Source organism: Barbus barbus (genome assembly GCF_936440315.1).
Source record: "Barbus barbus genome assembly, chromosome: 12".
NCBI classification, from domain to species: Eukaryota; Metazoa; Chordata; class Actinopteri; order Cypriniformes; family Cyprinidae; genus Barbus; species Barbus barbus.
The window spans coordinates 28,278,236-28,305,283 of record NC_136740.1 but is presented as its reverse complement, the minus strand read 5'-3'; the positions used below and the strand labels follow the sequence as shown (position 1 = coordinate 28,305,283).

At 35.3% G+C, this 27,048-nt stretch overlaps 3 protein-coding genes across 4 annotated transcripts; all 3 read right to left on the bottom strand.

The window, feature by feature from the left end:
- Nucleotides 1-448: 448 nt before the first annotated feature.
- Nucleotides 449-3,274, bottom strand: LOC306877548 (protein rapunzel-like). The gene is made up of 2 exons (XM_079429379.1): nt 3,221-3,274; nt 449-1,632 (listed from the first exon to the last, which is right to left on the bottom strand). The coding sequence occupies exon 2, from the start codon at nt 1,581-1,583 to the stop codon at nt 903-905; it is 681 nt and encodes a 226-aa protein (XP_079285505.1). The 5' UTR covers nt 1,584-1,632; nt 3,221-3,274; the 3' UTR covers nt 449-902.
- Nucleotides 3,275-9,844: 6,570 nt separating this feature from the next.
- Nucleotides 9,845-11,026, bottom strand: LOC306877545 (protein rapunzel-like; the record flags this gene model as incomplete). The annotated part of the gene is made up of 1 exon (XM_079429375.1): nt 9,845-11,026. One exon carries the CDS (start codon nt 11,024-11,026, stop codon nt 9,845-9,847), a length of 1,182 nt encoding a protein of 393 aa, XP_079285501.1.
- Nucleotides 11,027-13,861: 2,835 nt separating this feature from the next.
- LOC306877547 (protein rapunzel-like) lies at nt 13,862-25,096 on the bottom strand. 2 transcript variants are annotated; one of them, XM_079429378.1, is made up of 4 exons: nt 24,897-24,942; nt 20,995-21,046; nt 20,079-20,233; nt 17,511-18,626 (listed from the first exon to the last, which is right to left on the bottom strand). In XM_079429378.1, exon 4 carries the CDS (start codon nt 18,575-18,577, stop codon nt 17,897-17,899), a length of 681 nt encoding a protein of 226 aa, XP_079285504.1. In that variant the 5' UTR covers nt 18,578-18,626; nt 20,079-20,233; nt 20,995-21,046; nt 24,897-24,942; the 3' UTR covers nt 17,511-17,896. The 2 variants fall into 2 exon arrangements, with proteins under 2 accessions (XP_079285503.1, XP_079285504.1); XM_079429377.1 differs by lacking the exons at nt 17,511-18,626; nt 20,079-20,233 and adding an exon at nt 13,862-15,940 and having other exon boundaries at nt 24,897-25,096.
- Between the last annotated feature and the right edge of the window lie 1,952 nt (nt 25,097-27,048).

The following is a 27,048-nucleotide window of genomic DNA, read 5'->3' as shown; positions in this document are numbered from 1 at the left end:
ATGTATTTGTTTTAGAGTGTGTATAAATCTTGTATGAAAGGTTTCATCAGGTATGCATACAAAAACAGCAAAATTATATAATAAATGCATATAATTTATATAATTAAAGTTATATAAATAAATGCAATAATTAAAATATTGAAAGAATGGAGGACACTTTTACTTCAGCAAATTATGAGAAGTGTCATTTTTCCTCAATTCCAAAAACGACTTGAGTGAAAGTAATATACTATGTATGCATTTAAATACAATATTTTTAATACAAAAAGATGTATTGCATTTCATTATGTTTAGTAATAAAGCATATTTACTTATGTAATTTATACTACCTGCTGAATATTTTTCCTGTAAACTGTCACTCCGTATAAAAATACTGGACAAAACAATACGATGACACTATTAAGATACTATTGCTCACTGTGTGTCTTGAAATTAAGTCAAGAGTGTGTGTATTCCTCATATCTTTGTTTATTCATCATACTGCAGAGTACATTAGACAGTGCCAAATATAAATATGCCAATGCCATTCAGGCTACATGGCATTAGAATTAGAGATTTGCAATATTATTTTGCATAAAGATAACTGATTATTTTTTATTTTGGGTTGGGCATATTCAGTTTGAATGCACTGTACAGAAAGACGAGTACACCATTTTCAAAAAATAACATCAGTATATTACAGTTCCATATAACTTTTGTTTCAAAAGTGCAAGTATTTGCAGAAAAACAGTAGGAATGGGTTAACAGGTTGCAAGGTAGCTGCTACATTGTTTTAAGTGAGACTAGATGAATGGATAGACAGCTATAGACAGCAGTTGCTAGGGCAATGACAGGTAAAATAAATAGAGAGCATAGAAAGATAGGTAAAGGAGAAGTTGTGGAATAGGTCACATGAGGTAGAATCACTCATTACTGTTTAACACTTCTGACATCTTTTTGGCCACATCTTTCATTTTCTCTTCCCACTCGATGCACAGAGCTTCCTCATCATCCCCGACGATGGCAGCGTAACTCATCAGAGCAATGAGGCCGATGCAGAACAAGTATGTGAGTCGAGTGCAGAGGTTTTCCATGATACGCTGGTCACCCTGTGAATGTTTCATGTAGACCTCTAGGATGGACTGGCTGAAGATCTTCGATTCGCCCATCACACCGCCGTACAGCGTGTACAAGTTCTGGTCACACTGATTGATCACAAAGCTCATTTCAAATTCTTTCTTGCGCTGCTGATGTGCTGTCGATACCTCCACAGTGTCCATGAATTTGGAGAACTGATTACGAATGTTTTCTTCTACACGACCGTACAAGTCATCCACAGTCTCCTTCCTGATCTGAAGCAATACATTCTGGTTCTGCTGTGAGATTTCCTCCAGGGCTCGATTCACGCTGCCAAACTCACGTTTGAGTTTCTGAATGTCTTTGTCATCCACGTGATGTAGAACCACCCGGATGAGAGAGCCAGCGATGCCAAAGATGGGATTGACCACCGCTGCTGCAGACGAGATGGTGGCCACGCATTCCAGAACCTTAACTAGACCCCTCTTCAGATTCTCTTGGTCTTCTAAAACCTCATTTTCAGCCATTGTGTCTGGAGGAAGAGCCCTTCCCAGTGATGTTTACCTGAAGCAGAAACTGAAGATACAAAGGCACACAGCATTATCACCTAAAATGCGGTAATTTATTTATTTATATTTATTGCAGCACAGGTTGTGTTTCATTCCCGAATGAATGAATCGGCTAAATAAAAATAGACACCTGTTTCATTGTTAAACAGGCCTAAGTGTTTTTGAACAAATTGATTGAATGTATGATTCTATGACTCACTTATGTTTAGCTCCAGAATAAATCATCGTTTTTTTAACGAATCGTTTGGTGGATTGATTCGGTGATTCACTTAAAAAGTCTTAAAACGATAGACACCTGTTTCATCGCTAAGTAAGTGTTTTTGAACAAATCGATTGAATTAATCATTCGCTTGTTTCCTTCATTAATGAATCAACGTTTTGAACAAATCGTGATTCTATGACTCAGTCACTCAAAAAGACAGTTGCTTGATTAGCTCCAGAATGAATCATCGTTTTTGAATACATTTTTTGGGGATTCGATCAAAAAAGTAATAAGTTGTTTATTCAAAAAATAAGCGTTTTTGAATGAATCATTTAAGTGAATCATTCAATGTCTCACTGTTGATAATTTGTTTCCTTTTTGAATTAATCCGCGTTTTGAATGAATCAGTTGACTGAATGATTCGCTAAAAAAGTCACTTGTCGCCACCTACTGACGTGTCTATGTAACTTGCTGAATGAGTCACTGAAAAATTCCTGCCACTTATGCAAAGACTCACAGCCTGTCGTGAACACACACGTATAGAACTTTTGAACTTCTTATGGACCACTTTGAGCATTTTTATCGTTTTTTTGAGAATGGATGTGAAAGGATCTGAAGAATTCTTAAATTATTGGCCTTTGTGTTCCACAGAAAAATAAATATCAACTGCAGAAACAGTAATGCATATTTGGAATGACACAAAGGTAAGAAAATAATGACAAATGTTTTTATTTTATTTATTTATTATTTTAATTGAATTGTAATTTAATTGAATCACCTTTAATTTGCAAAATTAGCTCCTATTTTGAAATGACTTGTAAAGGCAATTTGTTAGCTTGTGATATTGCTTCTGTATTTTAAAAATCTGATAAACACTCATTTAAAGTATAGATCATGAGCTGCATTATCCATAGTCATAACTATACAATCTGATCTCAATCATTAAAAACAACAACAAAACAGTTTAAAATTTAAATTATTATTATTATTATTTTTTGAATAACCTTCCAGTATTTCACGTTAGTTTTTCTTATACAAAACTCGTATTACAGAGTGCTGGATGTTTGTTTGCAGCTCTGGGATCAAGACAGGACATTTAGAACTTTATCAAGTCAAAAACACATCAATACAACATCTCCCTGTGTTTTCTCAAGCAGTGTGAGTATTTGAAAGAGTCTTCATCCCATCTAGAGTAGATGACTTCCGTCAGATGCTGTCTGTCTGTTATAGCTCCCTCTAGCTGCTGCTTCATATTTCCTTGTTTATGCTGAGAATCATGTTCTCTTTCTGCCATTCTCAAATTTGAACAAATAATGGCTAAAAAAAATCTGCCCATTGGCATTTGCCTGACTAACACTATCTAGTTGCCTGTGAGGAATATTTATATTCTTACCTCTTCAGTTTGCTACCTCCCTCGACTGTGCGTCTTCCCAGCAGCCACTGCAGGATGGGTAGTTTCATCTGAGCTGTGTGGAGGGGTGTACAGATGGACTATACCATTATCTTACATGGTCCTGCTGAATGAAACAGATTTGCTCATTCATTGACCTTCAAATTTTCCTGATGCAATCAATTTGTTTATTAATGAAATTTATTATGAACATGGATATCTGTCTGTCTGCCTATGTATCCATACATCAATCTATCCATTCATTCATCCATCCATCCATCCCTCTATCCATCCACCTAAGTGTAGGTGCTGTCCAGGATGCTGGATGACTCCAGTTGTCATGTGATCATTCACACTGTGAAAGGATGTAGACCTGCTTTAGACGTTACAGAGGCATTGATGGTAATGTATGTTCCTCTAAAGGTGGAGTAATGCAAAATGTATGTAGCCAGTTCCTAAAACTTATAGTTCCTCTTCTCTTGTGCACGAAAACACAGACATGATGAGGAAGTGGTTGACAGCACTATGACACAGACTGCATAGTCAGAGTACTGAGAGACGTCTTCTATTTCCTATTATTTTGATAGAAAACTCTGTATAAGAGCAGTTTGTCAAGTAGGACTCTTGATTCTCTGCTGTTATGGTCAGAAAATGATTCTCTCCATATTGAATAAGATTACCGTAAAATGAATCAAATGAAGTGTAAATGGCTGTTCTGAAGCGGAGACCCTGCACTCGATGACAGTAAAGACACAGACAAGCACTGAAAAAGTAAGAGATTAAACTTGTTTTATTTGAGCCGGTTGCCGATGCATAACTTCTCGTTTTCATTTAATTTAAGTTCTAAAATAACTAAAACTAAATCAACTAAAAGTAATAAATAAAATATTACTATATAGACTATAAATTGTTTTATAATCAAAAATTTATATAATGATAAAAACACACCACAAAATGACTAAAACTGTAAGTAAAATTAAAGTAATAACAAAAATAAAATCAAATTCTAAATATAAAACTACTCTCTAAAAATCCTTAAAAATAGTGCACAATGTACTATATTAATATGAAGGAATTTCTGTATTGATTTTTTTTAACAACATGTTTTACCTGTATTTTGAATTTTACACTAAATTGCTTTGTGTTAATCAAAATATCCATAAAATTAATAGAAAATATCCTGGCATAAAATAATATCAATGATATATGTGTGATATATTTGTGCATGTTTCATTAATATTTCCCTTCACTAATACCTTCATTTTATAAACTAGTGGCTGAGGGAAATTACTTTTAGATAGTAATTTGATCCGAAACTGTGTTAGAGTATACTTTAGTATGATCTGGTGTATCACCATGGTTTATGTATGCCTGTAGCCACAAGATGTCACTTCAGCTCATAATTAATGCTGTGGTGTTCATAGTAAATAAATATACGTTCAATGATCAGCATGATTTCAGATATGTTTGATGAAGACCATGGGGTCAGTGGAAATCAGGTTGTCCTGGTTTGTCCTTTTAACTGAAACAAAAACACTTTCAGTTAAGCTGGATTTGTATCTGTTTAATTTGTTTCATAAATAACACGCAGATTGGGTTTTATTTTGTAGAAGCGCATGACATGGCAGATTTGTGGAGGAGGAGGTGAATTTAAATAATTAAGTCAAATTCCTTGTTGGTTTTGTATTTCCCAAAACAGATATTTAAAATAAAGTTCACTGCAGTGTCCTCCATGCTGAGATCACATGACCAGCCTGCAGCAATGACTTTAGTAATAAAAGTAATAATAGGCTACTAAAAATGATTTACTTTATATAGCACTTTCTAATGTTTGCCAGCTGTTTTTGTGCTATAGTACTGTTGCACATTAAGACTCAAGAGATCGATAGACGTCTAGATCACAGGAAGCAGGCAAATGTTCAGTGGCTTGTTGGAGGCTCTATATGGATTGCAGTCCATTTCACCTAAGCGTGTTTTTGATGCTCTTAAAAACGGCAGATGAAACCTCAATCCCCAAACCCTACACCACAAGACTCTGATTAACAGTGAACACCAGCGCTCTCCAGTCTTTGTGCTGTGAGGCTGCTTGTGCTTTATGTTTGATTGAGCTTGTAAACCTATTAAAAACATTTTTGTTAATTAAAAATATAAAAATAAATATCAGATGAATAACTTTAAATAAATGAAAATTAGAAATGCTGCCTTAGCAAGTAAATAAAAAAGATTGAAGCACTAAAATTACTAACTGGGAATAAAAAAAAAAAAAAAAAAAAGCTGAAATCAAATAAATTAAACCTAAATAGACCTAAATATTAAAGAAAAAAAATTAAATGACAAACACGCATAACAAAATTACTAAACTTAAATCAAAATGAAAACTGAAAATATAAAAAATATTAATAAAAATTATAATAATATACAAATACTATGTAGATAGTTATACAGAATTAGTCAGAAAAAAGGTACAAAAGCTGTCACTGGTGTGGTACCTTTTCAAAAGGTACACCTTCATACCTAAAGGGTACATATTGGTACCTTAAAGGTACATTACTGAACGTGTACATATTAGTATACCTCAAATGTTTCAAAAGTGTAATATATATGAAACAATATATATGGCATTTAAAAAAATGCATTCATATTTAATAATAAAAAAAAGAATTTGGCTTTAAATAAATTATGCATAATTTTAACTATGCTTTTAATGCTTATAATTTACTAAAATATATAGATAGATATGTGTTCTTGTATTTTGAGCATATTTTGAATATACAAATTAGTCAGGTGTCAAAATCAGAAAACTTTTGACATCATTAGTCAATACAATCAATAATATCAGATCTTAGTCTGCATGTAAGAAAAAACATTTAGCCCAAGAGAGTTATCTGAAACATTGGTCTAGCAAAATACACAAAAGAATCTTTTTGGAATTATGTGTGACAAGCAAAAAAAAAAAAAAAAAAAAAAAAAAGCTGATTCTGTCATAGCATCACAATATTACTGCTGGCGACATTTATGCACAAACACATGCTGTTGACCTTCAGAAAGGTCAGAGGAGAGAGAAACACAGAGAACAGCATTACACTACGAGGCTTGAAATGAGAGCGAGTGCAGATGGAGCCAAAACACGATCAATATACCGATTAGGACTGTAATACGCTAATGGTTTGGCGAACGAGCGGACAGAAATAAACCCATGAGCATAATTAGAGTGTCATTTACCTCCTGCTCCCAAAGACTGAACCTGACACTTGATTTTCTTTAAATCAACTTCCCTTTATTAAAATGAAGCTTTCATGCATCCCCAACGAATATGACTTAAACATAAACTTTGCCTGCTGAGATCATTAAAAATTTAATAATTATTTAATAATTTGAATAATAATTGATTTGTGTACATAATCTCAAAATACATGTAGCCTTTTTTGACATGTTGCTGCTTTCATAACTGAAAATGGGCCTTAAATAAATTCTGCATAATTGAATTAATTAATTTTTATTTTATTTAAATAAATGAGCTTGAATTTACTAACAAATAACAGTTATTATTTATTAGATAAAACCGTTTTAATGATGTATATACCAGTGTTATTGAGAAAAAAATTTCATTTTAATATTAGTTAACATTTTAGTAAATTAAGTCTCTTTGTCATTTTTATTAGTTTTTTAAATATGTAAATAGCTATATTAGTACATCAAGTTAAGTGAAAAAGAGAAATGTTGCTTTTGCTAGCTGCAATAAAATTGAATTAAATTAAAATTAAATAAAGTATTAAAGGTTTTTTTTAGATTTCCGTTAAAGTTAATTTTTTTTGCTGTAGTTTTAGTTTTAGATAACTTTAATAACCCTGATGTATATAATTTCAACAAAACATCTCATAATTAATTTCAACATTTTAATTAATTAAAGGCAATCAGAAAAAAAAGGAGGTCCTATCTGTGCATTGTGTTTGAGGGGCGTGGCCATGATCTCATGAATATTTAATTATGGTGTCCTTGGCAAGATATTGACTAATTAGAACCGTTAATAGTGGTTGCTGATAGTTACAAAAGGTTATCGCTTTGTTTACAGTTCTGTTTGCTGCATGTTATTTTATTTCAGATCATCATGATTGAGATGTTATGCTAAAATGCTTTTAGGAATATTGAAAGTGAGATGGTCTTTAGTTTGCACAAAAAGTTTATTTGCAGCATCATATATACTCATTTTGTGAAGAATAACAGTAAGATCTATTTTGCAAAGGTTTTATAAGCGCAGTCAGACTCATCAGAAGGATGGAAACAGTGTGGAGGCTGAGGGTGAGCTGGTGTGTGTCACAGTACAAATGTTTTAATGCTTTTTATCAGATCAGGCCACTTAAGGCCAGGAAGCCGGTCGATGGTCCACTCTGACGAAAAGGTAATGTCGTTAGCTCAGGCTGTGATTGGCAGATGCAGCAAGAGTGAGGTATCCTGGGATTGATCGTCCGCCTCGGCACTACTGTGATGCTGAGATTCATAAAATCACTCATTTAGATATTAAATATTGATATTGACTGATGCCCTTTCCTGGAGATGGTTGTGGTTTCATTTGCCTTTATTTAAAAGTTTTAAAGTAGTCCAGCAAAACATGTCGCTGCATCGAACTGGAATGTTTGTTTTGGTCTAGTAACAGACAGGTTTAAGGTTCAGCCCTTTTTCAGAGATGGAAGCCACATGGATCAATATAGCTCCAACCAGGACAGAAGCCTCAACCGCTAATGAATACAGGCTGAGCCATGCATGCATTTCCATTCAGACTCTGACAACAGAGCATAACAACTGCTTTAAAAACTTGAAGTATTCCAGGATGCACCTTCATAAACAAAACAAATACCTAAATAATGCATGAAAGAAAAGGACAAATATGAAGGAAATAATGGTTCTTTTTGCTTCAGATTCATCTATAATTTTTTCCAGAATGGTGTTTTTTGAGAGAGGATTGCTGAGGTGACGTCAATGGCTGTTTGTAGGCATAAAATGCCCTTTTTAAACTATTAACTTTGAACAACTGCAATTTTATGAACCTATAAAAGGTACTATAATGATTTGTTTTTGTCATAAATCAAAAAACGTATTGACATATAAACAGGACCGTCGTATTGGATTATGTGAGTAGGGGTCAAAGGTCATCACCCATGTGGTGTGGTTGTAAGGTCACAACTTGAATGGTTATAAATGACTTTTAATGATCTTGCACCATAAGGTCAAATGAGCCTCCAATAATGTAGTTTTTAAATGTTATTTTGATTTGAATATAAGTTCAAACAATATGCATTTATGATCTCGTTAACTCACAATAGAAATACATAGAATGGAAAACAAGAATACAATGGAAATGGATCCTCCCTCCTGAGTGTTAAATGATGGATTGCTCCTTCACTCGGCACCTCAGTGATTTTAATGACTGGATCCGGAGAGCTGATCACAGCACTTCAGAGCTCGTCGGCTTTATATTAACAAAGTGAAACGTTACTCACCATGTTTCTGCAGCCCTTGGCCAGAAAATGCTGACTTGCGTACAAAAACAGTAATTTAATTAAATGAGGCTTTGGGTGGTATATCATAGCAATGGGTGTCAGATATTGAAACTATTTCTTGCAAACATTTGCAAAGGTCTTCGTTTTAATTTTACTGAAAGCTTAGTTAGTAGGGGCCACTGAGATAAGACAAAAAAACTGAGACGTGTTCATTGCCTCTTTTCATGGTTGGAAGGGCATTTTTTATTCTGTCGGCACTATGTAGGTCATTCACTCACAAAGGCCAAATTGCCAGTTCTGGCACCATACAGTGTACTTGGTCCAAAAGCCATTTTTCCTACTTTTAACCATTTCACAAAATGTTTTATACATGATATTGTTTAAAGCAGCAGTTCTCAACCTTTTAGTCTCCAAGGCTGCACCGTTGTCCACAACAACATTAGAAAGCCCCTAAACCTTTCCAATTGTCTGTAATTGTTTGGATAAGGATTGAGCAAAAAAGATTTTACTCCATTTCTACCTGTATATTTTATGCCACTTTAAGAGTTAAAATTACAATATTTTATGCTAATTTCCTTTAGTTTTCCAGGTCTAGAAAATTATAATTTTTTAAATATTCTCTCATATATCCATGTTTTCTGTGGGAATACTGCTTCTTCAATGAAATAAAAAAAACTGTTGTTGAGGGGGTCAATAAATTAAGGAATATATTGATTTTTAATTGTTTGAGCTTATTTAATGCACGTTTTGTCTTATTGTACATTATTTGAAGTTTTTTTGTGGACCATTTATAAATTTTCTTAGGCCCCCCCAGTGGGCCCCGGATGCCTAGTTGAGAATTTTTGGTTCTCAAGGAGTGATTTTAGACAGATACATTAAACTTTGTAACATAAAATAATATTATAATTGAATATAATTTCTCATAAAAGTGCATACACAGATGGGCTGGGTAATTAAACTGGTTAGTCTGAACAAGATCACTTTGGTTTTAGTTTAGAACAATGAAAAGAAGAATTACAATAAATGCACTAACTATCTGTTAGAGACAATAAGCTGAATAAATACTGTTTTTTCAAGACACAGATCATGGATACAGTAAAATGCAGTTATAGTAGATTTTTATCTAAATCTACTCTGAATGCACACAGAGATTCACGTTCTTATGTTTCTCCCAGTAGTGACATTCTTCAGGAAAACTCGACAGTGCGAAGCTGTCCTTATGACGACTGACGGCGTGAACCAGAAACCCAGCTAACTGCTTCTCCAGGAGCTCAACAACAGCTTTGGCATCTCCCTTCCTCGCATGGCCTTCCATCATCTGCTTTACGCTCTCGTTGGGCACAGGCTGAGGGTTGCTGCTGAAGGAGACCACCAGGTTGGTGTCATTTTCTTGAGATACTTCAAAATAATTCTGTCCGGCCACACACTGAAAGTTTTGTCCGGCTCTCAAGTTGCTAATTTTGCCCAAGTTACTAATGACTCTGACGGACCAGCTCACCCAGTCGTACTTCTTCATCAGGAAGTCCAGCAGTTCCTTAGCCATTTCCTGAAGGTTCTCATCTTCTTTCTCCTTCACAAGCCTCTTGATGTCTAATTCAGCTTGCTCTGGAAATGAATCCACACATTTCTCTATCGTTTCTTTAATTTTTGTCTCAATTTCATGGATCTTTGTGCTCCACTCTTGAACCTTCTCCTGCTCTGATTCCTCACCCTGAGTAAGGAAACAATATCCCAGCAGAGCGATGATTCCCAAGCAGAGCAGCTCCTTCAGTCTGATACAGTAATCTTCCAGGACCCTTCTGTTTCTGGCCTCGTATTGTTCCACAACATCCAGGATCGGTTCCCCAAATGTGCTGTTTCCCATCACAGCATCGTAAAGCATGTAGAGGTTCTTCTCTCCTCCTGTTTTGGGAAAATGTTGCAAGAACAAGCGTTTTCTAACCTCTTTGTACTCAGGTTTGGCCTCCAGAATGTCTATGTATTTTCTAAACTGGTTGCATATATTTTCCTCCACAGAGAAGAATTGAGAATCCAACCGTCCCTTTTTAATCTCGCAGTTGATGTCCTCTGTTTGAGAGGAGAGCACATCTAATTTGCTCCTCACAACTAGAAACTGATCTTTGACATATGTGACCTCCTTGCTTTCCACATTGTCCAAAACCAGCCTCAAAACTGGAGCAGAAGCTTCAAAAAGAGGACACAGCTCTCCAACAGCGCTGGCCAGCACCTCGGCTCCTCTCTCAAACATCTCCATTACGGCTTCAATGGCCTCCTTCTTCTGGGCTACAACCCGCTCTAGTGGACTGGACATTTCTAAAAAATAAAAAAAATAAAAAAATAAATGCTTTAGTTTCTGGTCAAATCAGATAAAACTTTTCTTTGCACAACTGGTCTATTTTAATTCAAGCTGCATAATGTAAAAATAAAAGTTGCAAAAGCAATTTAATTGCTCAGAGATTGTTCTTTCATAAACATTTTTTGCCTAAGAAAACTTTACGTGTTGAGACACTGAAGTTGTAAATAAATCTCAGAAAACCTGTCGTACTTTTCTCAGATAATAGGCCTACAAGTATGAGAGACAAGAAAACTGAAGTGCATTCGGTCAGATATATTATAATAGCCTAATATTTTTTATGTAAAATTAATTTTTAAAAAAACCTAAATTGTAGGCCTACAGGTTTTCATCACAGCCGAAAGCATTAAGCATACATGAAACTCCTCACGTTGCTAATTTTACACGATAGCCAACTGTGCCATCAGCATTTCCTTCCATTTTAAATCTGCATGCATGTTAATGAGAAAAAAAAAATCATGTTAAACCAAGTCCAGGCACATTGCAAACCTCTAAATAATCACATTCAGAGCAGAAATAAAACGACTTGATCTTAAAATCGTGTTATGTAGATATGGCACCACTGTATGTGCCATCTTCTGTTCCCTAAAGGACACACCTCGAAAAGCGTTTTAAAGCGCAGTCTCCCTCATAACTATCCTACATGCGCATCACAGCAATTTACCCAGAAAAAAAAAATATTAAATTCAAACAGGTTTCTCACGTCTGGCAGGTTGAAGAGCTGCTGTCCGAAATTCAGGTTTCCCTCAGGTATTGGCTCGAGGAGGATATTTGTGATGATCTGAGTGAGTGTGAAATGAACAGAGAGGCAGTGTGCGCGCGCGACAGAGAGGGAGTTGCGCGCGCTGAGAACGCTTTAGGATGATTTTGGTTTGGAAAGCACTTGGCAACAGTCGGATAGATGTCTATTTTTTGATGCGCTTGGCTGTACCTTGCGCTTTATTCATAATATGACAACACATAGAAATGCTCTGAACTGTTTTTAGAGAGAAATAGCGCGTAATGTTTGTTCATCAAGAGGAATATTGCGCGCAATGCGCAACATGGAGCAGCCCCGGCGGATCGCAAGAAACATGCGCAGATATTTTTCACACAGGGATGGCAGGTATTTCGCACACTACTGATGTATTTAAGTGCTTAACGAGTTGTATATTATATTATGTTATGTTATATAAAAATAACATATAGGCTATGCCACTTTCATCCAGGGGAAAATCTGATTAGTAGTTATTCTATGCTTAATGTTCTCTTCTCTGAGCGTGTGCTGATAAAGGAGGGTCCTAATGCATGTATATATTATGAAATCATACGCGGATAAAAAGGAACGAAAAAAGGAAGTCACATACATCGTTGTACATATGCAAATCAAGTGGTGGATATACATTTATTTTCTAAAAATCTACAAATAAGCGTTTGAAAATAAGTCAGGTGTGACCTTGTGTCTGAATGCGTCATAGACGGCTGACACTGCTGAACATGATGACGTATTCCCATGAGACCCAACAGAGGACAGAGGAGGTGTTTGCATTTGAATGTTTTTCAGCCTTTTAGTCCTGTTGGGTGCGTAAGAAATGACTACTTGAAATAGTCTATAGATTACGTCATATTCTGATTCTGATTATTTTATTGGGGAGACCAGAGATTGTCGTTTTCATATTTCAGTTAGGCCCACTATGTTTTGAGTCTGAAATTTAAAATAAACGGTTTTTCCCTTTTTTTTTTTCTTTTAATCACATAAACCCTCTAATATCAGGACATTTTCGTAATTTCTGTCCACCGAACAAAAATCACACAATAATAATTTAATAAACACAATAAAACCAAACCGGTAGCCTATACATTCAATTGAATTGAAAGAGTATTTTTCCCCAATTCATTAATTAGTCCTGCACTTTCCTTTTCCTCAAAATGCTAAAGCATTGCTGTTTTCCTCTCCATTTGAGCTGTTTATTGATTTTTTTGTAGATCACAACTTCTCCAGAAAAGCCTTAACATTTTTCTCTTTCTTTCTTTCTTTCTTTCTTTCTTTCTTTCTTTCTTTCTTTCTTTCTTTCTTTCTTTCTTTCTTTCAGAATCGTGTCCATATGATTGCCTCTCCAACTTGACCGTATGAGTCTTTGCCAAGGTTTCTGGCTGATGGCGTGAAATGTCGCACAGAACAAGACTCTAGATCTGTCTTCTGTCACAAGGGGTAAAGTAAAACTCATTAATGTTTATGTTATCTTAAATTAAATTTAAGTGATTAATATAACAGGAAAGTAGCCTCCCCAGAACTGGATTAATTCAGAATATTTTGGGAGAGAAATGTATTTTGTTATTTGTGTGAAATTCCATTCAAAGACAGTATTTGCACGTGGTCCAGCTAACCCCTGTAACTACACCATTATTGTTTTACGACATAAAGATTGTAAGAAACGTCTTTCTGGAAAAGGCAATTGACAAAAACTTAACAAAAAGATATGAAAATGACACGATTTAGTATTTTTATACAGTGTATCCCATTGTAAAGACCAGCTATCCCTTACAGACTCGTTTTCATCCGCGTTAAATTCGATGTGGCGTCTAACCTGATTAAATTCTGTTGTGTAGGCAAAAATAATTCATTAAAACGTAAACATTTTTTCTAACAACACAATTTTTATATAGCATAGTAGATGAAGTGAAGTCCTTTTCAAAAGTCTGAAATTAACTTTGTGTCTGCTGCATTTGATGATAGCCTACTTCAAATATATAGTCCAATAACATAGGCTTGTATGCACATTTTCTTTCCACAAAATGAATGAAATACATTTAAAAATGCAATATAAGCAGATTTATTTGTCAAATGATAACGTTGTCAGATCACATGGCAGTTTAAACTGATTATGCTGTGTTTACATTTATTAAAATAGTAGGTGCTATACACACATTAAGCAGTAGCAGTATGCTTGTTTTCATATTTTTAGGTCTAAACTCAGTTTATGATCTTTTGCTGTCATCTAGTGGCAGAGGAACATCTAACAAGAAAAAAAAAGTTCCTTCAAAGGTCCCTCCACCTACTGTTTACGTCAAAATGTAAGCCTTTAACACATTTATATTCTAAATATATCTTTAAATGATAAATATAGGCCTATATATATATGATTATTTAAATTGATTAATTGCTTTAAATATACAGTATATAATGAGTTTTAGTGTAAGCCAAAAAAACGTTATACTTTTCATTCCTTGTATCTTTATTGAAAAACGTAACAATATTGTACAGCGTTACAAGAGCAACAGCATTCCAAAGACTGAATAATAAAAAATAAAAAGGTATTTTAATAATGATTAGGAAGGTCATGTGTTCCAATCCATGAGACATTCAAAAAGCACACAAACACATAATTCAGGTACATTTATGTATATTGCAGTGCTTCATGAATAAACAAATGTGAAACAAACACGATTATCTAGATGAACTTCAGCCATGTCAGACTAAACGTGCAGCACTGTACATTGTGCCACAGCACATATTTTAATTTATCCAAAACAAAAGGGTCAAAGAATGCAAAAAGTAACCTTCGGTTTAGATTTCACCTTTCAAATGAAAATATATGCTCTGATAATCTGTTCTAATGGCACTAAAAAAAAAAAAAAACACAGGATACTATTAAATGCACACTTGAATCTATCACTAATGTGCCAAAAAGATGCATAAACATGAACCTTTCAGACTGAAATTTTGATCTTGGTTTGCACAGAAAGTAAATTGTATGCTCTTTATTTTGCAGCATTTATGAATATATAGATACATAGGTAGTTTCTTTATATATGTATTTTATAGAATGCATTTGTATATGCTATGTATTTATTCAGGAAACAATTTTCAATGTGACACTGCTTATGAGCTTTAATAATATTTATATAACCACAACCAGCATTCTGTAGATTAGTGTGAAATATCTTGGTCATGTAGTGTTAAACTGAGGCAAAACATGAAGAAATGTGATTGTGTGATTAAAAAACAAGAACTAGATTACAGGAAATGACTCTGTACACTTCAGCATGAGCTGCAGTCATCAAGAAGATAATGCTGCAGGTCGATGAAGTCTATTAGAGTAAGAGGAAAAGGCAAAGCACAAAGGCAATAAAGAGCGTCGGTTGTGCAGAAAGCTTTCACGATCACTTGCATCTCCTCAGCACCTCCTGCATTTTCACCTGCACGTTCCTCATATTCTCTTCCCACTCTTCGTTACGAGATTCCAAATCATCCCCCAGGATGCCGTAGTAGCCCATCAGAGAGATGAAACCGATGCAGAACAGGTACGCAAGTCGAGTGCAGAGGTTTTCCATGACGAGCTGGTCACCCTTCGAATGCTTCATGTAGACGTCTAGGATGGGCTGGCTGAAGAGTTTGCGCTTCCCCATCACGCCTTCATAAAGTGTGTACATGTTCTGGTCTTCTTTATCATTCATGAAACTCTCTACGAAATCATCCTTCTTGCGTTGCACGTGCTCCGGTTTGGCCTCCACGATCTCCATGAATTTGCGGAACTGATTGCGAATGTTTTCTTCCACCTCGTGGTACTGTTTGTCCACCGTTTCCTTCCTGATTTGGAGCAAGGCTTGACGGTTCTGGTGTGAGATTTCGTCCAGGGCTCGATTCACGCTGCCAAACTCACGTTTGAGTTTCTGAATATCTTCATCGTCCACGTGGTGCAGAACCACCCGGATGAGAGAGCCAGCCACGCCGAAGATGGGATTGACCACCGCTGCTGCAGATGAGATGGTGGCCACACATTCCAGAACCTTCACTAGACCCCTCTTCAGCTTCTCTGGGTCATCAAATATCTCATTGTCAGCCATTGTGTCCGGAGGAAGATCGTAGGACAGTCTTATCGGTTAGTTCACCTGAAGAAGGAAACAAATCACAATCTTAAAGTTAAACAGAATTTCCATCAAAAATACGTATTTACCCATGCACCACTGTTACAAGAATATTCCAGGGTCAGTCAGGGTTATTATAGTTAACTACAAATGAAACAAAATATAAAACTATAAAAAAATTTAAAATTATGTACTTGAAATAAAATAAACTTTAACTGAAATAGTGTATATATATATATATATATATATATATATATATATATATATATATATATATATATATATATATATATATATATATATATAGTTTATCATTTTAATTTAGTTTAACTTGGTGTATTAAAATAACTAAAATCTGAAATAAAAATGAATAAAAACTATATAGATAAAAAAAGTTACAAAAACTTTAATATCAAATGAATATAAAAATAAAAACTGAATTAATAATAATAAAATATTAATAAAACTATAATATTAATAAATTAATGAAAACTATAGTAGTATCTAAATGATAGGAAGATAACACAGGGTTCAATAAGCTCAATCAGCATTTGTGGGATAATGTTGATTATCACAAGAATAATTTTGTTCCTCCTCAAGCACTTATGGGGTAAATGAGGTACATTTTTGGAGTGTTTAAAAGCAAAAATGTCAAGCTTTTTTATTTAACTCACATTAATTCTGTTAAAAGTTGCATATTATTTGAGTTGTAAATCTGTTGAAGTTATATATTTAGATTTCTTTTTTTAGGTGTTATGTTGTCATGATGACTAAGTTGTAAAAAAATGGATATAACAAAAAAAATTTACTAAAATCATGCTAACATGCATGTTAAGTCTTGTGCACTGTAAAAAACAAACAAAAGTTGAGCCAACTTAAAATGAAGGCAACCAGCTTCAGCAGATTTCTTTCAACTTATTTTTGTAGGAGATTCTCACATTTTTGTTGTATAAACTTAAAACAAGTTGAGAAAACTCAAATCTGCTGAAGCTGGTTGCCTTAAAATTTTAAGTTGGTTCAACTTTATTTTTTTCCAGTGTGGCTATACTTGTAAAACAGCGAGTATATACTGTAAATGTCTAAGGATTGGCCTCATTCACTTCCATTGTACAGCAAATGCCTCAATGTAACCCAGAAAGTAAGAAGGGGAAATTGTAATTAGCATTATGCCATAAGTGTTATAATAATTGAGCTTAACTTGTACTGAACCTGGAATGGTTCTTGAAATAATTTTTTTCAGATGAGACTGATCAAGCATGCTGCCTCTGAAACGTCGACACACTCTAAAAATGCTGGGTTAAATACAACCCAGTGCTGGGTAAATATTGGCCACAACACATGCTGGGTTGTTTTCAACCAACATTTGGGATAAATGTTTAACCCAATCTTCTGGGCAGTAACCCAATCGCTGGGTTCGTCCATAGTTTACCCAGCATTTCTTTTGTTAGAGTGCAACTTTGAATTTAATGCAAATCAATGCAATTTCCATATTCACCTGCATTCGGCACTCACAGTCTTTAGTGTGTTCACATCATGAATTGATTTGGCAGAAATCACATTTGGTCATATAAAATGACAAATAAAGAGACTAACTGCCATGATATGAGAGAAAAAAAAAAATAGATTCATTTATTGTGCAAGGAATCAGAGATGTTCCACAAAACATAAGCAAACAATTATATAATAACAACGTGTAACTCACATCAAAGGCTAAAATGATATCTGAAATATTTTTTTACAATATATTCAGTCTCAATAATGACCAAATCATGCTTAATATACTTTAAAAAAAATGATATACAGCGTTAAGAACTTTGCACTATTGCATTGAAAAGTCCATTGGCAAGCAGAAAAAGATTCACCCATTTTACACCCCACATGATTTATTTAAACTTCCTAATTCAAGATTGCTTACGACGTTTAAACTTTCAGCATATGAAATGAATCGTCTCAGCAAACGTTCAGTGCAATGTTCCCACTTCAGTTTTCCTCAGTGCATTGGTCCAGAACTTCTTGCATCTTGGCTTGAATTTCAAGGACCCTCGGGCCCCATTTGTCTCTCACTTCATCCTCGTCATCTTCACTGACGGTGTAGTAGGCCATCAGCGCCATTAGACCGATGTAGAACAGGTGGGCGATGTGAGAGCAGCGAGCCTCCATCACCTTTTTGTTTCTTAGGCAGCTCTCCAGGTAAACCTGCAGGATGGGCTTCCCAAACAGAGCGGCACCCTTCACTCCACGGTAATACACATCTAAGCTCCGATCCATCTTATCGCTCTCGTAGATCTTCACAAACTCCTCCATGTGACGATCCGAGTTGTCAGGGTCCCGTTTTACTCTTTCCACCATGGTGTTGAAAGCGTTGTATTGATGCTTGATGATTTCTTCGTGTTTACCGTAAATCTCATTGATTTCGTCGATGCGGATCTGTCGCAAGGTCTGCTTGTTCTTCTCCGAGATGGTTTCCAGCTTCTCATGGATCTGTTTGAAGTCCTTGTCCATCTCATGGTCCTCCTCATCCACGAGGCCTTTCCGGACCACCCCGACCACTGAAGTCACAATCCCAAAGAGAGGATCTATGTTGGAGGCGAAGGAGGAGATTTTCTCCACATAGCACAGCACTTTGGCCGCAGTCACTTTGATCTGCTGTTTTTCTGCCATAGATGGGTCTGAATCTTTGGTTCTTCTAGGCTTTCAGTCTTGGCTGATTCTGAAATGAAAGGAAAACATGTTCTTAATGAATGGTATAAAAACAGCACAGACCGTAATGATACTTCAACACTTCCTGAACATCATTCATGTTTGAAACTGGCATGCTTCCTTGGACATTTGATTTCAAATATAAACCAAAAAATGGCTTTGAAACTAATTTTAATTTAGAAATTGCTAGTAAATTTCACAAATTATTAGAAAGAAATGGCAGTAACACTGCCATTAAATTTTGAACTAGGAGGACTAAAATAGTATTTTCTTGGAAAATGTACTGCAATAACTGCTATTTACATCAAACAATTATTGTTTTACAGTGTAGATGTTAAATAGTTTTGGCAAAAATGATGAAAGCTGTAGCTTTCAGCATTGTGTGTAGATATTACAGAGAGGGCAATTCCACAATGTGACAATTCACCACTTTGGCACTGAACTTGCAGTGTCTAATCAGAGAAATGCATTGTGGAATTGCCTTCTGTTTGAGCATAAATGTATACATTTAAATTTTGATGTAAACTTTCAATTCATTCAATTATAAAATAGTTCAGTGCCATTCAAACGGACTAATTTACTTAGTATTTGTGCACATTTCGTATTAATGCATCATGCTGTTAGCTTAGCAACATCAGTCTCTGTTGGAATCATTTGCGAGTCGGTTCGCTAGTACTTTTATTCGAGTAGCCCATGTAGAGTTGGTTACTTGTGAGGTTTCATGACCATTAAATTCTACATTAAAATACAGTTGTAGGTTTTCTAATAGGACTATATTTTCTTTCTTTGACAGCAAAAGGTTGCTGTCCAGTTCTGAATCTACGCGGTCCTGAGTGGTACAGTAGTTTTCAACTGTATCTTTTTATATGTTGTATCTTTTATCTTACCTAATAACTAACAAAAATGAACTTTTAAACTATACAAAGTTATATACTTTAAAAGATCTAAACCTATATACCAACATTCAGTTTATTTATAGGTCTTTGTGCTTTCAGAATGGACGTTCACAGGAAGTACGGACTCAAATTTACATTATTTAATAGGAATCAAAAACTATGCACAGGAAACCAAACAAAACTTGTAATTCTACGACTAAAACAATGCAGTTGATAAGCATGTTGTTCTTTGACATACCTATTAAACCACATGGCGTAATGAATGATGTCATACTTGTGGTTTCACTAAGTTTTCCTTTACTTTAAATAAAAAGATTTTCTAAAAGCATTTAAAAGAGTTTTTCTATAACATTGTTTATCTTTGTTGGTTTGGTAAAATAGGTTTCTAGGCTGAATGAATGGCAGGATGTCTTGTAAACAGGCTAACATAATTAGCTCAAGAGGGAGGTTAGATGAACCGCATCGTTCAGATACATGAAGCAGCAATATTATTTCATTTTCATGTCACAGGATGCATGTTTAGTAAAACCTAGAAGCAGGATAATGTTCTAAGCTACAGATCTTACCTGTAAATGCGTCTGTAGAAGCTCAGTTCCTAATGGTGCTGCTGCTGCTGTTTTTGTACAAGCAGCCACCATTTCACTGTCTGGTCTGAGAAACAGCCCTTCCCCTCTTTGTCATAGAAGGGTAGGGTGTGGGAGTGACTCATACCACAGCAATGCTGATTGGTTTAGAAGGAAAAAAAAAACAAAAGAAAAAATGCAGCATTTCCGCAATCCCCTTTCTGAAGAACACACACGCACCCTGCATGGAAAATGGCTGCAATGCGTTCTGCCAAGTTCAGTTATGGATCTTGTCACTTGTAGACAATAATGAATAACTAGGAGCAGATGAGTAAATTAGAGATCATTTGGTTTGTCTGTGTAAAAGAGGAAATTCTGACTTCGACTGGTCTAATATTAATGTATGAGTCAAAAAAATATAATGTGTGTGAACGTGGGAAAAAAAATAGCTTACAGGCCTCAGGCATCAAACACACTGTGTACAGATAGTAAAAATATTCTTTCAGTCAATTAAATGCAGTAATTACCGGTGCATAGAAAAGTTCTATTCATTCCACTCGTGCTTCATGAATGAGGTGGTGAGTGTGTAAAAATTTAGGAAGCAGGTACGTCTTGTTGTGGCTTTTCTGGTTAAGTGAGAAAACCCCACTGAAGCGTAAACAAAGGATGAATATACGGTGAAAAGAGAGGCTGTCGGGCAACTGTGCATGTCAGCTGCCATTTGAACAGCTGTAAGAGAGTCAAGTTCATGACAGATGTGTGCTGTGAGCTGGGCTTTGTTTTGTAAATAGAGTGCCGGCAGATTTCATTCAATAGGTTACAAAATTATGTGCATTGTTGGAGGAAAAGGTTACATTATAACTTTAACAAAGAATGAGTGTCGCCTTTAACCAGTTAAGACAGGAAAATGAACTCTTACGTTGCAGTGAGGAGTCCCAAATGAAGATCTTGTTTTCTTTCTTTCCAAAGACCTGGAAAAAAGGAAAGAACTTAAATTAAAAGACTTCTAGTAAAGCATATTCAGAAATTTTCAGGTCTGTTATCTGTTGAAATTGTAAGAATGACTACTGATAATCTTGGTAAATGTTTTACACAGCATGCTATCATTTTCCAGAAAAGGTATATATAATTTTTACTTTTTTTTTTTTTTTGGTAGAGAGTGGTAAGAAAAAATACGGCCATACGGTTTCGCTTCCGATTATGCCATAATATTCCAATGAAAAGTCATAATTTAATAAGCCAGAATGTACTTTGACATCAAAAGCATCGGTCATTTGTTGATGTGTCACTGTTTAAACCCTAACAACTAGTGTAAATTTACACTGTTAAAATAGCAATATTTTCTGCTATTTATACTACTTACTGCAAATAGTTACAATTATCTGCACCTCAGTATTGTAGTACATTATAAAACAGTACACAATATCGTATTGAGTGTAAATTATAGTTTTAAATTCAAATTATTAAATGGATGCCATCCTATTGGGACAATAAAGCCCTCGCCTACACCTACCCTTACCCTACCCGATACTTTTATTTTCAACTTTGATTATTTCCTTCATTTTCATTGTAAATAAATGCCTTTCCCATGCAATATGAGATTTGAAAAGGAAGCAAAAAAAGTTCGGCAAAAGGTGGGATTAAACTCGGGTCGATCGCATCAAAAAGCATGCGTCTTTTCTGAATTTGATACAAAATGAGCATCTTTTTTAATTTTGACTAACCCAATCACGCGTTGGTGACGCCGGCGCTACGGTCTCGTATCACCCAGCGATCTCTCGGACTTCTTTCATTTAAACCCAATTAGGTATAGGCTATAACTGCTGAGTCAGACGATTATGGGATGAAATCTGACTGAAAATGATTAACACACACACGCACAATTTTTCACGAACTCGATACATGTTGCAGATATGTTTTAATATCCACAACCAAATGCCAACAAGGCGGGCTATTTGCACTTAGTGTAAATAGACACTCCGTAAAAATATATTAGTTATAGTTCATTTTTGTTCAAATTCAAAAAGCACTTTCTGAGAAGCACCAGGCTATTACAGAAACCGGAAGCCCCATTTCCACCTCTCAGCAACTTCAGCTTCATACCTCACAATTTTGACTACACTATAGACCAGGGTTCCTCAAATCTTGTCCTGGAGGTCCAATCTGCTGCAGAGTTTAGCTCCAACCCTGATCAAACTCACCTGTCTGTGATTTTCTAATGATCCTGAAGACATTGATTAGCATGCTCAGGTGTGTTTGATTAGGCTTACAGCTAAACTCAGCAGGAAATTGGATCTCGTGGGCCAGATTTGAGGATCCCTGCAATAGACATCTACCCAATATTTGTTTTTCCTTATTCATCCAGAGGGGGCAGTAATTCTCATTTTGAGATTTTTGAAAGAAAAAAAAACAAGACTGAAAGTGAAAGGGTTCCACTGAAACTGATTACTAATTAAAATGTGAACAAAACGAACATTTACTGCTTAAAGATCTGTTAAAAGATAATTTTTGTGACATGTAAAAAGATGTAAAATATGGGATGAGATGAAAATGTTGATATGGCAAAAAAAAAAAAAAAAAGAGCTAGATTTTTCAGGTTATCAGTTTTTATATCACTTCATGGCTCAATAAAGAATATGACTTTTCAAAAGCCAATATTATGGCATAATAACTATGCAGAAGCATAGACAATTTTTTTTGGTAGAATGGTGAGAGAAAAATCTTATTTGCTAAACCTTGTTAGGTTTAAACAGTGACACATCAACAAACTATTGATGCTTTTGATGCTTTTTTTAGATGAGAATGTTGGCATGGCATATAATTGTCTGAACTACAACTTAAAGCAATTAAATAGTGACACATCCACATGTTATCAATGTTTTTTTTATGTCAAAGTACATTATGGCTCAATAAATAATATGACTTCACAGGAATACTATAGCATAATTCTTCAGAAGTATGGCTGTAGTACAGTAGCTGTAAACATATAAAAGTTAATGTTAAAATTTAAAAAGCACTTTAAGCAGGCATTGAGACTGCTGTGTGAAGCTTTGGCAAGTTCATGCACTCACTTGAACAATTATCCTCAACCAGGGATGTTTAACATTTACACTTTTGCATGGAAGAACATTTAGTAGTAGTTCTGTTCTAGTAATCCTAGTTTATGAGAGAAGAGGGTGTGAATTAAAGTTCACACAACAATTATGCCTTGTGATGTGACAGTAGCTACAATGCAGCAGCCAAAGGGTTAAAACTCTCTGTCCAACTGTTGGCTATGATAGGACTGTACTGAGAGCTTAGAAGAACAATTAAGCAAAAGAAAAAGGGCTGCAACTCTAAATGAGAAAATGAGTACACATATTTACTGTTCTCATTTCCCATTAGAGACACAGACCCTTGTTCCTGATCCATCCAGAGGGGGCAGTAATTTACATATTAAGATTTCTGATAAAAATCGCAGACAGTGACAAAGTGAAAGAGTGTAATTTACTCTGATGCCCCCATGAGGACTAAAATTTAACCCTTTAAATGCTGGATGGTTTTAGGATATGAATATAAAAAGTTGCACCTACAGCATTCATTCTTTCAGTATTTAACCCTTAAGTTGATCTGTATGCCTTATATAAAAAAGGGAATCAAAATCATTAGGTTCATTTATATTAACTAAATTGCACAATTATTTAAATATATAATTCAACTTCCCTCCATTTTCATGGACATATGAGACATAAAATCAAAAGATGAATCATGATTGATTAATATGATAAAAACTGGTCATCTGAACCAATGCCAGTCTAACAGCAAAATATTGTTATAGTTTTATAGTCTATATAGGTTTATATGGATGGATAATCAAAATCAGTGCTATGCTTTAACTAGTCTTTAACTTTAACTAGTAAACAAGGGCCCTCTAAAGTGACTAATCAGAGACTAGTCCATACTATGCACTTAACTAGTCCCATACTCTAGGCTTAACTAAAAAAAAAAAAATTCAGTTACAGTGTTCACACTCCACACTCACTCAGTTCACAACAAAATCTGATCTCCTAAAGGTTCCTTTTAGTTAGCAATACTAACCATAACTTTGATTATTAATTACTTAACTGTAAAAATGATTCTTTTTCCTGCAGTTTTATTTGAAAAAGTTTTATATGCTTGAACACAGTGATCTTGAACACAGTGATAACCAACGCAGTGTGTGGAGTGAGTCAGGAAGTAACCCGTCCCAACAGCATTCACTGCTCTAAGGAGCGGCCATCTTTAAAGCTCTCTAACAGTTCACTCAGAGTAGCTCATTTGTCAAAATAAGCTTGTAAAATCACACAAATACACAATAATATCTATGATTTACATGCTTTTAGCACATTTAAGTGTGTTTTATTCATCAAGCACCATCAATAACATGCTTCCTCTCTTTTTTTTCTACAGCATTGCCTGCATGTCAAATGGGCCACTTCCCTTGGACAGGCAACCAAGGGATAAAGACACAACAATTGCAGACCATCTTTATCAAGCTAAAGCACAACAATACAACATCTTCCTGTGTTTTCCCAACCAATGTGAGTATTTTAAAGAGTTTGGAGCCCATTTGGTGCAGTTCACTCCAGCCTGCTGCTGTCTGCCCTATTATAGCTCCCCCTAGTTATAGCCATATTTCCTTGTTCATGCTAACCATGATATCTATTCTCACCATATACAGACACCATACCAAGACCTGTAAAAATCCATATACTGGCATGCATTAGGGCCAATGTACATCCCAATGAGCCCATCCATCCATCCATTAGTGGCCTGGCCATTGGAGAACACAGCTCCTCTTACCTCTTTAGATTGCTACCTCCCTCTCCAAAGTCCCAATCCCGACTGTACTTTCTTCTTCTTCCCAGCAAACACTGCAAAAGAGCCTCCTCCATTGTGGCTCAATATGGAGGGGTGTTCAAATTGGACTATACCATTTAAATTGGTGTACAGATGGCCCTGGAGCCTCAAAAAGGGCCCATTGGCCACCGTATAATGAAGTCTCCACTTGCTCCATTGCAGAGGCATATATGAACCCCTATTGACCAGCCCCCTCCTCAAGCCACAGATGACCTCCCCTAATGACATTCAAATATTTCAGGCTTCCAACAATCAGATAGTCTATACATAGAGCCGACTATCACTTCTGGAGGCAGCTGAGGGCGAAGACAGTCTCCAAACAGGCCAGCTGCCAAGCTCTGCCATTGGTTACAACTGGTGCTATTCAAGCTATTCATGGGGGACTTTTTTTTTATCAAAATAAAGCTTTAAATAATTAATTAAAGGTTATAATGAACCAAATGTATTAAAATGGGGGACTGAAATATGAGCCATCTATTGCATATGCTGGCACAGAGTTAAAAAGAACACATTTCCAATGGTATCAATGCGTTTCCAAATAGGACACCTGTTTCTAGCTTTAAAAAAAGCTATAATGAGCTTGAGCAGTGGAATTAAACATATATTTTAAGGTACACTTATCAACAGGTATATATGTATGGATTTGAATCCAACCAGTGTTGAATCATTTAATAACAATATGAAGAGTCTCTTTATCATTATTTCTGATGGCAGACATTTCCAAGCTACTGCTCCTTTAAAGACAACAAATGTGCTCTAAAATGAGCTGTTATCACTTTAATGCATGAATCAGCATACAATAACAATAATCATCCAATAAAATTAGAAATTATTAACAACCCATTCAATTTCTGGGGATCATGCATCATATTGTGCTGTAACTTGCAAGTACTTTATTTTTGTTCTAGACATGCAGAAACACAAAAGCAGGCCATTTTGTCTGTAAAACGGTGCAAACACAGGATATGTGCTGTAATTGTCATGGCTAGAATATTCTGACATCTCAAAATATAATGTCTGCTGAAACTGAAAATAACTCCTGCAGAAACATTTAGCTGAGTGCACAAAGGTGTGAAGTCACAGGATGAGTAGGATGTAAGGTTAGAGCTGTTAAAAAAGAAGATATCTGGGTATTGAATATGTACAGGCCTACACAAGGTTGTTGCTTTTTTGTATTTTTGCTCTGAATGTCTAACATGTATTATAATACTTTAATATTTATCTACTAATTAATGTAGTTTAATTTCTAATGTCAAACAGCCTTGTGCTAGTTCTAATCCAATACCAGGGTAGTTTGTATTTGTAAGCACATTTACTACTTTAAAATCATTATTATTCCATCACCACTTTAATTCAGAATGTTAAATATATAGAAGGCATTTCAATTCAAAAGTGCAAATTAAAAGCCCCTGACTAGTGTCAGAGTTTTTTTTTTCACAGTTTAGTCAAATTATGTCTCATGTCCAATTATGTCTATGCATATTGTCTCATGTCCAATTATGTCTATGCATATTGTCTCATGTCCAATTATGTCTATGCATATTGTCTCATGTTATGCATTCTTTTGAGAGTCCAGAAGTACATTAAGCCTTACAAACCTCCCAATCTGCTCAGCCATCAAATTTTGATTTTTTTTTAGCACGTAGATGAAAACCTTGTGTGAGTTTTATATTGAAATAAAACAAAAGAACCTGTCAATTCAGATGACACAAGGTCGGGATGGTGGTGGTCCTATGATTTTACCCTGTTGCTGGTTTTTAACTGGGTAAACCGGTGTTGTTGCAACATTCATTGGTGCAGTTGCGGTGTGTGCTTTAGCTTTAAGCATGCTTAGAAACAAAACTGAATGAAACTAAATAATAAAAACGCTTACCGGCGTTGTGCAAAAACTGAAGGAAAATGTCAGGTGCGCCAAACCAAACTATAGCCGTGGGTGGGATGTTTTGATAAAACAGCAATAACTAGCAATAAGTCATTTAAACATTTAAAATGCGCATGTAGCTTCTAATACTATCCAACATCCGAGTGTAAGATTATTTCCAGACAGGCATCCGTTAACTGCCCGACGCCACATGTTGTTATCCCAAACAAACAT